The sequence below is a fragment of the Megalobrama amblycephala genome, linkage group LG2 (genome assembly GCF_018812025.1).
Source record: "Megalobrama amblycephala isolate DHTTF-2021 linkage group LG2, ASM1881202v1, whole genome shotgun sequence".
NCBI lineage: Eukaryota > Metazoa > Chordata > Actinopteri > Cypriniformes > Xenocyprididae > Megalobrama > Megalobrama amblycephala.
The window spans coordinates 18,832,380-18,847,919 of record NC_063045.1 but is presented as its reverse complement, the minus strand read 5'-3'; the positions used below and the strand labels follow the sequence as shown (position 1 = coordinate 18,847,919).

General features: G+C 37.6%; 1 protein-coding gene across 8 annotated transcripts in view; it reads left to right on the top strand.

Annotated features, from left to right (window-relative positions):
• The window catches only part of nfia (nuclear factor I/A), a 170,184-nt gene extending 155,900 nt beyond the window's left edge, over positions 1–14,284 (top strand). For all 8 annotated transcript variants that reach the window (XM_048164723.1, XM_048164715.1, XM_048164749.1 and 5 more), the window contains one exon: positions 10,203–14,284. In XM_048164723.1, the coding sequence (XP_048020680.1) occupies positions 10,203–10,217 (15 nt within the window). In that variant the 3' untranslated portion in view covers positions 10,218–14,284. The remainder of the gene's footprint in view (positions 1–10,202) is intronic.
• The last annotated feature ends 1,256 nt before the right edge of the window (positions 14,285–15,540 follow it).

Below are 15,540 nucleotides of genomic sequence, written 5' to 3'. Positions count from 1 at the left end.
AAATCTTGAGTTTGGATTTTTATGTTAGTTATGCACACATACTTTTATGTTAGTTTGTAACGCATTAATGCTCTCAGATAAATTCATTTGTTTCAGTCCTGTTTTGTTTCGTTTGTTCGTTTGATGTTCTATCCAGTTCATTGTTTAACATCGTAAAACCGCAAGCGAACAAATAAACAGCCCTTGCACACCTTAATTGTTGCTGGCAGGTGTAAAGCTTTGCTTCATTGCTAAATTCATTATACTTATTTAAACAGAAACATTATCGTTTTACTACATTACTGAAGTTGAAATGGACTATAAGAAATAACTATAAAGATTTTTGCAAACTACTTTTGTCATCCTATAGAAACAAGGGCAATGAAACTCTTAGATCAGCTGCGAGAGGCATCTCCCGAGTGCCATCACCCACTGTGTCAGTGAACTCTTTGAGGCTCTGTCTAGCCAGACAGTGATTGGACTGTGAGTTTATATTAAAGCACTGTATGAGTCTCAGACTGGCCATATTGACGAGCCTGTGACCCCACGGCAGGGTTCGGTCGCACCATTTCATTGGCCTCATAAGCTGGTGTGGACCACCCTGGGGCGGGGAGGACAAAAGTTACCCGCGGTGGCCGGCGTGTTTCGGGGGGTGGGGTATAAAAGAGAGCGAAAGTGACGGGCAGACAAGAATGATGTGACCCTAACTGTAAACATTCCTAGCAGCCCAGCCATGGTAACCAGGCAGAGAGCGAGAGACAGGACAGTATGATGGAGGGCTCTGCCATGGGAGGAGGGGACGGGAATGAAAGAGAAGGGTGGTGGGAGGGTGGCAGCACCCTCAGGGGATTGCTGCCATGGGAGCTGTTGGCGCTTGCCCTCTCAGATGGAAAGGTTGGCACCACATGCAGAGATATACGGACAGGGATTTGGGACCAGAAGCGTCATGCCTGCTCAAATTGAGGGGCCACTTTTTAGCCAAATGGATCTAGACGACAGTTTCCAAAACATTTGTGTAATGTAGGTTATTAACTGTGCATGATTGTTAAAGCCATAAAAGTGTTTGCAGTTTTACTTATCTAAATATCTAATAGCATAACATTACATATAATATAACATTATAAATTAATATACATTTTGGCAGAAATCATGCTGCCCTTTTTATGTATTAAAGGGTTAGTTCACCCAAAAATGAAATTATCCCATGATTTACTCATACTCAAGCCATCCTAGGTGTATATGACTATCTCCATGCAGACGAACACAATCAGAGATATACTTAAAAATATCCTTAGTCTTCCAAGGTTTATAATGGTTGTGAATGGGGGGCCATGTTTTAAAACAAACAAAAAAAATGCATCCATCCATAATCAAAGTAATCCATATGGCTCCAGTGGCCTTTTGAAGCGAAGGGGCTGCGTTTTTGTAAGAAAAATATACATATTTAAAACTTTATAAATTCAGATAACTAGCTTCCGGCGGACAACTGTACACATACTGCGACTACGACTATTTGCGCGTTTATATTTATAAGCCATAAATCATAATAATGAGCCTTTAATTGACATATAATTGCCTAATCATCGCTCAAGCGCACACATGAAGCTTGCCACAGCACAACGACAAACGTAATGATTATAAGTGTGACGTGAAAAAACCAGAAGGAGACTGTCTAAATATTTTAATAATTTATTGATAATGTTTTCTGTGTTTTCGGCTGCAGAGATTAAGTCAACGATGCTGAATTGTCATCTCAGCAGTATTGGACGTGCCTATGCACATTTCATACGGATTACATAATCTGAGAATATTATTTTCCATTTGAATTGGTTAGTTTAAAAGTAGACATTTCAAGCTTTCTATGGATATATTTGTTGTGTCTGTGAGGAAAGTGTACGCTGAGTTTCGGTTAATTTTGTTACGTGCTCAAGTTCACTGAGACCGAGACGGCAGATAGGCTATCGCATCCTAATTGTTTTCATTATTTTACAAAAGAACATCGTTTTGCTGTTATTGTGAGTTAACACAAATAAATGTACACCCTTTACAGTTTGCACAGAATATTTTAAGTACAAATGCAAGTGTTCGCGCCGGCGCCTGTATGTCATGCAGTAAGCACGCTTTCCACACAATCATGGATAGTGCCTAATAATGGCACGCATTTATCTATGACTTGTAAGACTTGTAAAGTGATAAGCCATATTTTAGGCCAAATGTTTGGATTTCCTGCTGTTAACAATCTATCCCTCAGAGACTGTGTGACTTTGCCACGTCCTGTGGAGTTTTTTTTTTTCCTGCCACTAAATGACTAATAAAATCTTGGTCGACCAAGCCTCTTCTAGTTGACTAACGGTTAGTCGACTATTAGGGGGCAGCCCTATTAGTTAAATATTCTATATAATATATTATTTTGTTTGACAGAAATCACACTGCAGTTTTACTTTGTTTATATTTTTATTGAAAAAAATGTTATGGTTTTATTTTTAGATAACGATAATAACCCTTTTATTGTATATATAAATTTGAAGCCAGATCTGCTTGCATGCTTGACGAAACCAACAATCAATTAATTATGATCAATAATTCAAATAAAACCTTCAAACAAAAACCTGCACAGGCCCATATCTGATCTGTGTTTAATTGTGAAGCGTGCAGGGACTGCAGCCTGACCCCGGTCCCGAAGCGGTGCAGATAAAGCAATGATTCATAAACAGCGTTTTTAATCAGAACGTGCTGGGAGGAACTGAGTGTGATGGGGAGCTCAGATAGGCACTGCAGTGTGACACACACACACACACAAATGCAGGCAGTAAATCGGCCCCATAGAGGCCGGGATGAGAACGCCGGCACCCTTGGCTTTTATTCGCTTCCTATAAACGTTAGCATGCGGGAGAGATAACATCAGTAATTGACTCTTGTCCTCCACGTCAATTTGCCGTAGTTAAGCATCTGCGGAGATGTCCCCACAAAACACGGCTAACGATTATTACACGCATTCATAATCAACGCTCATTCGAGAGACAAAGAAACCTCAAAAGGCTGCAGGGAAAGTGATGCCTCCTTAATAGTTCTGTTTAAACAAATTTTCACAGATATTGCCACACGCGTTTCTTCCCGAAGCCAGAAGAGGGCAGAGTGCCAGACTGCCGGACACACAAATTAATTACCCAAGATTGATTTCAGCTCTATGCTCCGTGTCACACCCCAGAAAATCACAGGCTGCTGTTTCTGTCGGAACGCATACAGGCTTCCACAAATCTGAAGAGGGAAAGAGAAGACCGACCGTTTCCCTCACACCTGCGAACATCGCCGCTCCGCCGCTGCCGCGCTCTAATAATAAACAACATGAATATGTTTATATCCCCCTCAGGTGTGAGCTGTTTGTTTGGGGTCGTCTAATGGACTGCCGTGCTCCGTTTTCTTTTTTTCCCCGTAGCTTCTGATGGCAAAATGTAAATAAATAATGTAGTAAATGTCTGCGGGGTCCCGTGGGGAGCTGTAATACGTGGCTGGGCGGTTTGGGTTTGAGATGGCTTTTATAAGCACTGCTCGCCAGGCCCGGGCTGGTTTGCATTACATGAGGCTGAATTCCTCTGAGATGACACTCATCCTCAGGCACTTTAGCGCGGCTGCTGACTCAGCACTCCTCCGACCTGATGAGATTACTCCTGCCATTGACAGCCAGTTAAAGGACCAGACCAAGATTCCCAGCCCCCCATTTCTGTCGCTCTATCTCTTCTGATCCTTCTTCCTTAATCTCTTCCGCCCAACTTTTTTTGTCTTTCTCGATCCTCTCCTTTTTCGTCTTAAGTGAATAGTTTGCCAAAATACAAAAATTCTGTCATGTCGTTCCAAACCTGTATGACTTAAAGAAGACATTTTGAAGAATGTGCAGGTTGCACATTAATGCATGAGGATTGAGGCTTTCAGACTTCAAAAAAGCACCATAAAAGTGGTGCATATGACTTATCTGCTATATTCCCAGTGTTCTGAAGCTGAACAATACTTTTGTGTAAGGAATCAAGTTGTTATTCACTGAAAATCTTCACCCTCAGTGAGTTGTGACCGGATTATTAGTGAACTGAGTCAAGAGATTCAGTAAAAAGAACCATAAAAGTGATCCATATGACTCATGTGATATATTCCAAGTCTTCAGAAATCATAAGCTAACTTTTTCAAAGAAACCAAACAAAATTCATGTTTCAGGAGAATTGGTTCATTCAGAATTGTTTATGAACTGAATCAAATGTTTGTTCAATGAAAAGATCCAATTCAAAAGAATGATTCAGTGAAAAGTTCTGATTCAAAAGAATTTGTGATTTGTTTACAATCATACATTTCGGTCAGCTTCTCGAACAAAGTTAGCATATGACTTGATATATCACATGATATGTATGAATCACTTTTATGATACTTTTAGGGTTCCTTTTTGAAGTGTGAAAGCTTTTCTCCCAATTTCTTGTTACTTGTAGTGTTCAAAATGGTTGTATTTTGTGTTGCACCAAATATAAAATAAGTCAAACAGGTTTGGAATGGCATGGGGGTGAGTTTTTCAGTGAACTATCCCTTTAAGTCAGCTGCAGTCTGTCTCTGAGTCTATTAACCGTTACCGTTTCATTTCCTTTCTCCTTCCTTTTCCTCTCTCTGAAGTCTATTTCTGCATGTCTTACCTTGTATAGCTATAGCAGATGTGCTGCAATGTGTTTTTGGTGTATGTTATTTGCATGAGGTTTCCTCCTCTCCGCCCCTCTCTTTCATTACATTAATACAGCTTTCACCTTGAAGGCTTTCAAACAGGACACTAAGGCTATTGATGGGTAGACTACAGCTATCTATCCGTCAATTACAACCGCTGACGTATATCCTTTAAAACAAATCCCACTATCGCTGAGAGGTCCAATTCATTTTGGCGAATAAGCATATTGGGTTTGCTTCAATGAGCTGGTTCTAAAATGTATATAATTTTTAAATATTATAGACAGATATGTGTATATAAAATAATGTGTGCATATATATATATATATATATATATATATATACATATATATATATATATATATATATATAATATTTCAGTTTCTGATTCTCTTGTGTGTAAGTGAAGTGAAGTTCTCCCTTACAGCCAAGTGACTCACAAGCTCTCAAATTAATCATTGAAAAGAGACAGTTCAAAAGTACAATTCATTTGGGAAATGGGCTCAAAACCCCACTACAACCCTCTATGGGTCTATGGCTAATGCTAACTGTAGGCCAGAACGTCATTGTAGTTGCATGGAAATGACTTAATCACATATATATCCTTCCTGCCAAAGCGAATACAAACGCCACTGTGTTTGCTCTGCTTGGGTGGCTTGAAGCTCTGTCCAAACAGAACCTTTAGGAAAAAGAGAAGGTCCATTAAGAGGCCAATTGGAGATGATGTTTGTGTGGATGTTTGAACAGACCAAGGTATCGACAGTCGCACGAACTTCGGCAATGATCGCGGATCATCTTGTGTTTGCCCCTCAGGATGTCTGGCTCTCCCTTGTACCTCTGTTTCGGTAAATTTTGCGCTGAATCATGCTTTTTTTACTCCTGATCTCACTCTTTTCCAGGCCTGTGCCGCGATTTGGCCCCCTGAGAAATAAAGGAAGAGATACTGAGAGGTTCAATCCCACAATCTGGGATTGCTGTTATGTTTTGGTGTGCGCTGTGTCTCAAAGATTGTTAGGAAGTGGTCCTTTTACAAGTGATGTTTTATTCTGGGATATGTTTTTACACCAGTCTAAGTTCTGTCACCCCTAATTAAATCTTACTGTCATCCATTAGTTGAGAGTCTATAAAACTGATACAGATGTGTGTGTGTGTGTGTGTGTGTGTGTGTGTGTGAAACTGCTTTAATTCCTCTGGCACTGCGTTCCACCTCAAAAGAAGGACTTTTGGAAAGGACTTTTGAGAACTTTTTTGAGTGGAGAGCCAATTAAAAGATTAATTAGTGGTGCTTGCTAAGACCAGAATCATCTTCATTATTGATTATACTTAGGGATTGGGATTTTAAAAAACCCACAAACCCATACCAATAAACCTATCCCAAACCGTTTGTGCTACAGGCAAGTTTTGCACTAGAGCTCTGTATCATATTGGTCGATCTGTGAAAAATTTATATTAGCTGATCTCTAGTAAGCACCACTCTGATTTTCCACAGAATATGTCAAAATATAGTTTTGTTTGTTCTGGTTATGAAAGACTGCCCATATTGCAAAGAGAACGTCAAGTTGTAATTTTACACTTTTAATTCTCTCTCTGTCTGTCTGTCTGGTTCTCCTCCGTGCTCCTGCGTGCTGCGTATCTGTAGACTAAATCACAGCTGTCAGCACACCCCCTCTGTATTGTAACATAAGCCCACTGTCCACAAAGTTACGGGCAGTATCGGAGAGATGCTTACACGCTCATGCTCTCTTTGCAGAACGCCGTCTCCTAAAGTCTTCTCAGGACAGGGGAGGGAAGGATGGAGGGAGGGGGATGGGGAGGAAAAGTTTCAGAGCGGTCGAGCCGATAGACAAAGACACAAGGAAGCTGCACTGCACCGGAGCGCAGAAGTCCAGACTCAGCAACTTCTATTGATTAAAAACTAACCTTCCAGTTTCTCCGCTGCGCTTGCGGTGAGCAATAGAATTTAAACGAGCCGTAAGCCAGAGCCTTCCACGCCGATGTCTGGGACATTTCCAACCTGATAGAATCCACTCAATCTCGCAAATCATTTCATTGTTCTTAACTACATTAGATCATTTACTGCATTAGCCTGCTAAAGCTTTCAATGAAGCCTAGACAGTATATATAATGCACTAGAAATGTGTTTAAAATGCACATTATTATCTGTTATATCTGTTCAAAAATAACCAGCTATAATATTTAGCTATAATATGCACCTATAAACAGAATATATAGGTTTATGCATGAATACATAAATGCGGTAACAATTTTAAAGTATTTCAATATCTGAATATTTTAATAAAGCATTATATATGTTTATAGACTTATATAATGTGTATTTAGAGGTATGCTCTGTAAATATTATACAATATTAAATTAAATATACCCCATAGACCAAAAAATGACACTTTATGTGAAGTCTGTTTATATAATGCATTATTAAATATTAAAAATGTATATAATTATTTTAAATGAATAATGTTACCTTTATCTTTCGTATGTATATAGTATATGATATTACTTACCAAAAATGTACTTTATATGAAGTCTGGTTATATAATCCATTTTTAAAATATTCAAAATGCATGTAATTATTTAAAATAGTTAAAGGTTATTTACATACCATACCCAGTTTTAGGTATGAAATGTATATAGTACATAATTTAACAAAAATAAAAAATACACTTTATATAAAATCTGTTTATAATGCATTATTTAAATATTCACACTGCACATAATTTAAAATAATGAAATATATGCTTTTAGTGTGCATTATTAGATCTATACATGATTATATAACAAAAATAAACAATTCACTTTATTTGAAGTTGTTTATATAATACATTATTAAAAATGCATATAATTATTTAAAATAATGAAATATTTACATTATCTTAACTGTGTGATGCATGTCTATCATATCTATCTCATTGTGTGTATTTATATATATATAGTTTATACTCAGTTTATACTCAGTACTCAGTTTCTTGTTTTCTGTTATTATTGCACATTTTACTATATATATATATATATATATATATATATATATATATATATATATAGTAAAATGTGCAATAATAACAGAAAACAAGAAACTGAGTCTTGTGTGCAGGGCAGTAATGTGCAGCCTTGTTTTGTAATTAGAAGGCAGTCCTTGAGCGCTTCTCTCTGATTGGCTGAAAACTCAGCGCGCTTAATTAATCATGACTGGTGATTGGTGGACAGTGTGTATGCATGATGAGCTGAGCAGTGGGAGGAGCATGTGAATCACTGCACACACTGAATCAATAGTGTGTGTATTTGCAGCAGAGGCCGGACGGGGCGGATCGCTCGGACAGAATGCCAGCTAGGAAGAGAAAAGTAAGAAAGGGAGCAGGGAAAGAGGGATCAGAGAGGGAGAGAAAGAAAGAGGGATAAGGAGGCGCAAGGCCCGGCCTTGCTAATGATAGTCACGTATACGGCTGTCTGGTTGTCCCTGGCAACCAGACATGATGTAACACCAGGATGAACTCCAACTTGGTGGGAGGAGGGAAGTTGGAAAGGGGAGGGGAAAACGGAGTGAAAAAGTGGGCGAGGACCGAACAACACTTGCTCACTTGCTGGAAACGTGAACAATGGAGCACAGCAATCAATAAGCCCATTTCACTGAAGGATTACAGGGTGCAGCTCGCTAACCTCACCACTCCAGTCCACAGACGGCCGAATTTCTCCGGCAAAGGCATTCAGAGAGAGGGAACAGATGGACAGGAACAGGAAAAGAAACAGTGTTGTTGAGCTGAGCCCTCACAGTCAAGCACCATCTTAAGACCTGATACATGAGACATGAGTGATCCAATAAGAAAAGAACAAGCATTTTCTGCTTTTCTTTTTGGCAGATACTGATGTTCAGGGTGTGAATTACAGGTTATAAACCCTCCAAAGAAAGTCAAAACAAAAGGTTTGGGGGATCTTAGTCAACATTATAACAACTGCATTCACAGCTGATTTTACTTCTGTGGTGTGCCTTCAGGGCTTGACATTAACACCCGCTAACCCGCCAAATGCAGGTGGATTTCAGCAGTGGCGTGTAACGCAGTCACTCCTACTGTACTAGCCACTTTGTTGGGTTGAATTATATACATTTTTCAATTGTAGTCTTTTACAAAGGCATCTGAAATAATAAACTAAGTGCAATGTAGTGTTGTCAAAAATATCTATTTTTTTTACTCATTTTCCGCAGAATAGATACGCGATACCAGCTGCACTTTCTCGCTCTCTCATCTCTCTGACACACAAACCCGCCTCCCCTCACTCACTTTTGCTCTGGATGAATTCAGATTTTGTGCTAATGCCCAAAGCGCGCGCACATAAAGCCGGCTCTCAGTACTAAATTGAGTTCTTTTTTGGCTGCTTATTGCACTTAAACAGTCAAATAAACAGTGGCTAGTAACTTTGGAAAACAATTGTTTTTAATTATCTTGCACTGGTGAATTTTGCAAAGTAAAACCAGGAACATGTATTAAGAAAATAAATAAGAAAAAAAAAAGTAAGGTAAAACTATATTATTCTATTTATTATCAAACAGCATTTTTTTTAAACATTGTTTTAGTAACATTTTCTCTTTATTATAGCTTTACGTATCACAAGTATATCACAAGTGAACTTTATTTAATAAACAATATTTAGAAAATTACAAAATTTAAATGCTAAAATGAAGAATAAAATCCATTTGTTTAATAATGCATACATTTTTTTAAAATAAATTAAAAATATATATACAGCTATGGAAAAAATTAAGAGACCACTCCAAGTTCAGAAATCAATGTTAAGTGGTCTCTTAATTTTTTCCATAGCTGTATATAATAAAATTTAAAATATAATTACTTTTTAAAATTTTATTTAAAATAATTTTTAAAAATACACTGTTTAAAAGTTTGGGGTCATTTTGATGCATTTAAAAGAAGTCTCTTCTGCTCACCAAGGCTGTATTTATTTGTTAAAATACAGTAAAAACAGTAATATATTGTGAAATATTATTACAATCTAAAATAACTGTTTTCTATTTGAATATATTTTAAAATGTAATTTATTCCTGTGATCAAAGCTGAATTTTCAGCAACATTACTCCAGTCTTCAGTGTCACATGATCCTTCATTCTAGTATGCTGATTTGATGCTCAAGAAACCTTTCTTATTATTATCAATGTTGAAAACAGTTGTGCTGTTTAATATTTTTGTGGAAACTGTGATTTATTTTATTTTTTCAGGATTCTTTAATGAATAAAAAGTTCAGTAGAACAGCATTTATTTGAAATAGAAATCTTACTGACACCAAACTTTTGAATGCTAGTTTAATAAAATTAAATAAGTAATAATAAAAAAAAATGAAGTCAGATTGTAGCCCAAAAATGCATTAAATTAGCCAGTTAACACAATTGAAAGTTATTTGGATAGTTCACACAGCATTGATGATTCTGCTTGTTCATTGAAATCATTGAATGGTGAACTTGCACACCAAACCTCACCGATGTGTTCCTCTCTGTCTCATTGCAGTGGTACCTGGGCTAAAGACTCCCGACACGGACCGGCCGCTCCCGAGGTCACACGACCACCCCCTCTGTCTCCCCTGAGTACGACCCGCAAACATGTACACCAGTCTGAACAGAGAGAAGCCACTTGCTGCCCCAGTACTGGACAGACCCACAGCATGGCTCCAGCAGAACCCCGCCAAGCCCTGGAACAAGAGGAACCGACTCAACGCGCTTACACCCACTTACTATATATCTATATAGTCCATATGTATTCTTCCATATGTATGGTTTACATGCCTATATTCATATATAGTAGCTGTCCAGCTCTTCTCCGGGTGGAGCTCGAAAAAAAAGAAGAGCTTTGTTTTCTCGGAAACGTGCACGTTTTTTGTTTGTTTGTTTTGTTTTGTTTTGTTGTATTTTTTGGTTTACCCTCACAGATAGACGAGGAAAACATAACATGACACAATCAAAGAGCTTCCCGCATCTGTGCCTGTGGTCTTAAAGAGAAGTCTGAGGCGTTTCGAATCAAACACAGTCTACGGCCAAGGGTCATGAACCCACAACCACCTGGAGGTCGGAGCTCTGCCTTTCAATCACTCGTGTTTTGACGGATCGATCCGGTTTCGTATCGTGAACGTTGGAGGTTTCGCCTGGGTCAGATATACCACCAGCTAAAATCTCTATTGCGTCTTCTGGCCAGGACCATTTCCTCCCCCTTCCACCATCATCACCACCACCATCAACACCATGTCAGATCAAAGAACCCTTTCAAGGACTCAACCGAACCCCTCGCTCCCATTTTTTCTGTTGTTTTTTTGTCATTTTGGGGCAGGCGATGAAGAAGTCATGAACGGTAATGTTTGATATCAGGTCATTTTACAGTATACTATTGGGAGATCTCCCCACTTGGAGGCATGTTCATATTTTGTGTTTTTCGTACAAAAATCATTGCGATTCTTTCTACTAAACCCCAGCGGAAGGTCTGTCGCACATCAAGGGCCGAGTGAAGGTTTGATCTTCCATAAACTTCAAGAAAAGGTTAACAGTGAATACTGATTTGAGGAAAGTGCAATTTTGTTGGGTAGATGTTGGATTGTTAAATATCTTTGTAAGATAGATCATTGAAGCGATTGTTGAAAAGTATATATATATATAAATATATATATTTTTCTTCCTAGTCCGTTCACACCTCCAGGACTCTAAAATATCGGGGTACAAAAAAAAAAAAAAAACGTAAAGAGAAAAATAGAACAAATAGCCTTGTGAGAAATAAGGGGAGCTGTAATTGATTTTTCTATTGTTGTTTTTTATGTGTTTGTTTGTTCATCTTTTCCTTTCTAGCATTGTAGAACAAATGTCCCTTTACGAAATATCACCGTTTAAATAATCAGTTTTTAGGATTTCTGCTAGTTCGTTTCCAAAACGCTACAGCAATTGTTTTAATTTAACCGAGCACATAATGTACGCAGAAAATGAGCAGTTTGTGAAATCATGAACGTAAAGAAAAACGTAAAAATCAACTGCTTGAATCCGTTCAAATGCGAAAGCAAGGGGCGAAATACTGAACCAACTTCCTCGCAAACACTTTTGAAAGTGTTGCGCAAAAATGTGAAGATCAAAAAATGCATCCAGCTTCCCTCGCATGCAATTTTGTTGTTTTTGAGTTTGAGTTTTTGTTCGTTTCCTGTACGAAAAATATATATATATATATACACACTTACAGTCTCATCCACCGTCGATCAAAGCTCAGTAAAGTTTTTAAAAAAAAAATAAAAGAAATAATAATCTGCATGTTCTAGTGTTAGTGACAAATTTTTACATAGATTACGTAGAGTTAAAGTAGTGTGAAAATTATTGTAATCCCAACATCGGGCACTTGCCGATCAACTATTTGTTTGGTCCCTTAAAAAAGGGTATTTTTACTGCTGTTCTCACAATCAACCAGCTAAACATCTCTCTGACTCTTCTTAGCTTGTCGTCATTTCGATAACGTCTCCCTTCCTCCTTTATTCCCGTCAGAACAATCATTTTCATGTCTCAAGAGTGACATACGCACTTCATTGTCTCTTTTCAAACTGCACGAACAATTCCACATCGATGTGCCTTGAGCGATGGTCTAGTTCTGAGTTATTGCACAAGCTGCAATGTGGAGACTATTTTTTTTTTTTATGTTTTCACCCCACCTTCCACACGTAATAACTTGGAGAAAGTGAAATTAGCGCTGATAAAGGTGTTTGCTAATGATGATACACAGTATTACTCTCCATTTAACTACATTTCGCCACTATCGGTCGTCCAATGCTTCGAAAATCCCATCGTTTTCACTTCAATCGGTCGAAAGTCAATCATTCACCCTAGAAAACGTGTAACAGTGGTTTTTATGTCATCAAGCCCTTTTTTTCTCAGATTTAACACTAGTGTATTGATATTTATGGATGTTGCTGCAATTTCTAAATGACGACTACTTTTTCTTTTCAGTCTTCCTGTTTGTTTGGGGTTTTTTTTTTGTTTTGTTTGTTTTTTTCCATTCCCAGAGATGAATAATGAGGAAAAGATTAATATGCAATACTTGCTTGCACTCATAAGGTCATTTTTTATTTTTGTTTTCACTTTTTATTTTTTACCACCAAAGTGAGCACTTGACAGGTCAAGTGGCTGAACGTCAGTGTGCTTTTCATGGCCATGACACGAGAAAATGGCATTGATCAGCCTCACTTGGGTTTCACACAAATGATCATAAATGTTTTCGCATGTTTTCGTTTTTTTCGGTCATAATCAAGCCTTAAAAAACGAGGAAACTTCCTTTCCATCACAAACACATAAGCACGAACACGTCCAGGACAAAAAATATGCCCAGTTTTTATGTACATTTTGACGAAGTTCCATGTTATATTAATTGTTTACCTGTTTATTTTCTATTGCATATATCATTTAAGAAAAGAAAATTATGGGAATGAGTTTCCCAGGCATCTGATGTGATGGTTTAGTAGTTACACTTGTGTGGGTTGTTTGTTTGTTTTTGTTTTTGGTTTTTTTAGCGTGATTTTTTTTTTTTTTTTTTTTTTTTTTTTTTTCATTGTTTTTGCCTACCTTTTAAAAATGAGTTGGGCATTACTTTCTTAATCGTCTGCACTAAATATAAAATAATGACAATTGTGATAATTGAGAAAAAAATACAGGAAAAAATACAAAAAAAAAAGAAAAAAAAAAGCTTCCAGGGCTTAAAAGAGCGAAGGGAAACACGATTGCACGGATATTTTTTTTTGTCACAAAAACCTTGTTTAGAGCAGCCTGGCATCTAATCAGCAAGATTGGCTGTGTGTGTAAGATAATGACAGAATTGCACCCTTTTTAAAGAAAGAAAAAAAAAGAGAAAAAGAATTTCAAGCAATAGTTTGGGCAGTCTGTTTTGTTCTCGTGTTGTGTGTGTAATTTAGTTTTTTGGTACAACGTTGGAGAAGACGCGGGAGAAGCGAACAAACCGAATCGATTAGATACGAGAGTTAGGGCGGACGCACCTGAGTATGGGAGATTTGATGTTTGTATATTGTATAGTTTTATTAATTACACTGATTTTAAAGCTGCCCTATTTTATAATGCAGGACTTTTGTAACATTGATTAAATGAGGAAAAACTAGTGTTGTGAATTTTCTGATTGTTTGTATTAAGGCCACATAAATAGAACTGGTTTTGTTTGTCCTCTGGGGAACTGGATTTAAGTTGAAAACTTCCTGTTTCCTATTTTTTTTTCTTTTGCTTTCCTTTTTGTATGTATTTAAGGACTTATTTCTTCTTTCGATGGTATAGAAGTACTCCTATACTTGAAAAGTGTAGGATGCCGAGGTGAAAACCCCATTGTAAATGGATGTTACAAGTATGCTGTATGTTTTGAAGGTTATTTGTTGCATCAGTGTTGATGAAGCTAAATCTAGATAATTCTGAAGATGTTGGTAAGAAGAGAGCGTTTTTATGCATTTTAAAATTAGTTTTAGGCAGAAGACAATGACATAGACAGCCAAAGGATGCCCCTATTATAAATGCATCTAGGCATCTTTTTGTGTTCACCATTCCATGCAGGAAAATAAACCGCTTGATATGCAACATGATTCTTTTTTCTTTTCAACTTCTTCATCTTTCTTCCACCACCCACCAGCGCACGCACACACAAAGACACTCGGGCGACGTTAAATGATGAGAAGATCGGTCATGATAAAGCTATTCCTTGATTTTACATTTCACCTAAAAGCGAGGCCTTCTGGTACAACTGCGCACCACAACGCACATGAAGATCGCTTGATGCTTGTTTAAAACACTAAAAAGACATGGAATTCCTCAAAAAAAAAAAGAAAAAGAAGAACTTTGACTTCTATTCAGGATAAATGGACGATGTCGGGAGGACATTTTTTGAGTCCCATTTTTCCCGTGCCATTTTGTCACTTCAGTTTGGTTTGACTGTCTCATTTTGTTAACACAGATAATGTAAAATAATAGTCATGATAATTTGTGGCATTTTATCAAAATCTAAACACAATCTGAATATTTTGAGATGGCATGTTAACATTTTCCCTTCAATAACATCAATTTCATGCTAGTCCTGAAACAGGGTTGAATAAAGGTCCCGCAGGCCTTTATTATTTTTATGTCCCCATTTTTGTGGGCCTTGTTGTATCGCTAGCTTTCATTTGTTCGTTTAAAGTGGGAACAAAGCATTGGATGGTTTAAGGCAGGAATACGGCTTTATATCAGGGTAATATTCAATCATGAGACATTTTGAAATGTAAAAAGCCAAAAAACATAACAACTAAATCAAGTATACGCCCGTTCACTGCTCTAGAGAACTACAGGTTTGACTACAGGTAGACCATTACTTTTTTCATCATGCTTAAACTCTTAGCAAACCCACTATGGGATTCGATTGGCCCCATAAAATCAAAAATGACCTGCAGAGCGGGGCCCATTGTTGGACAAATATGTTGTCAGCTTCATCATACCATGTATTTAACCCCATCATGCATCAGTGCCAGGTGGCTTAACCGCACCAAACGGTATCATTACAAGGTGCTAAATCTTGCTGACGTGGAGGCTAACTGGAAACGAGCCTGCTTTCTGATAGCATAGCAGTGTAATCCGCATGAGAACTATGCACTGACGACACGCTAATCTAATCAGAGTCTGGTACTTGCACCTTTGCCTTCCTCTTTTTTTAAGAACTTGTATCGAAATCAAAGGAATAATGAAACTAAAAGCAAACCAGCATTTTACCTGATGTATTTAAAAAGATCAAATGTAGTGCCTGTGAAAAACTGTATTATATCGCTCTCTGAATATCAAACCAGTTAACAGTTTGTAATCATTTC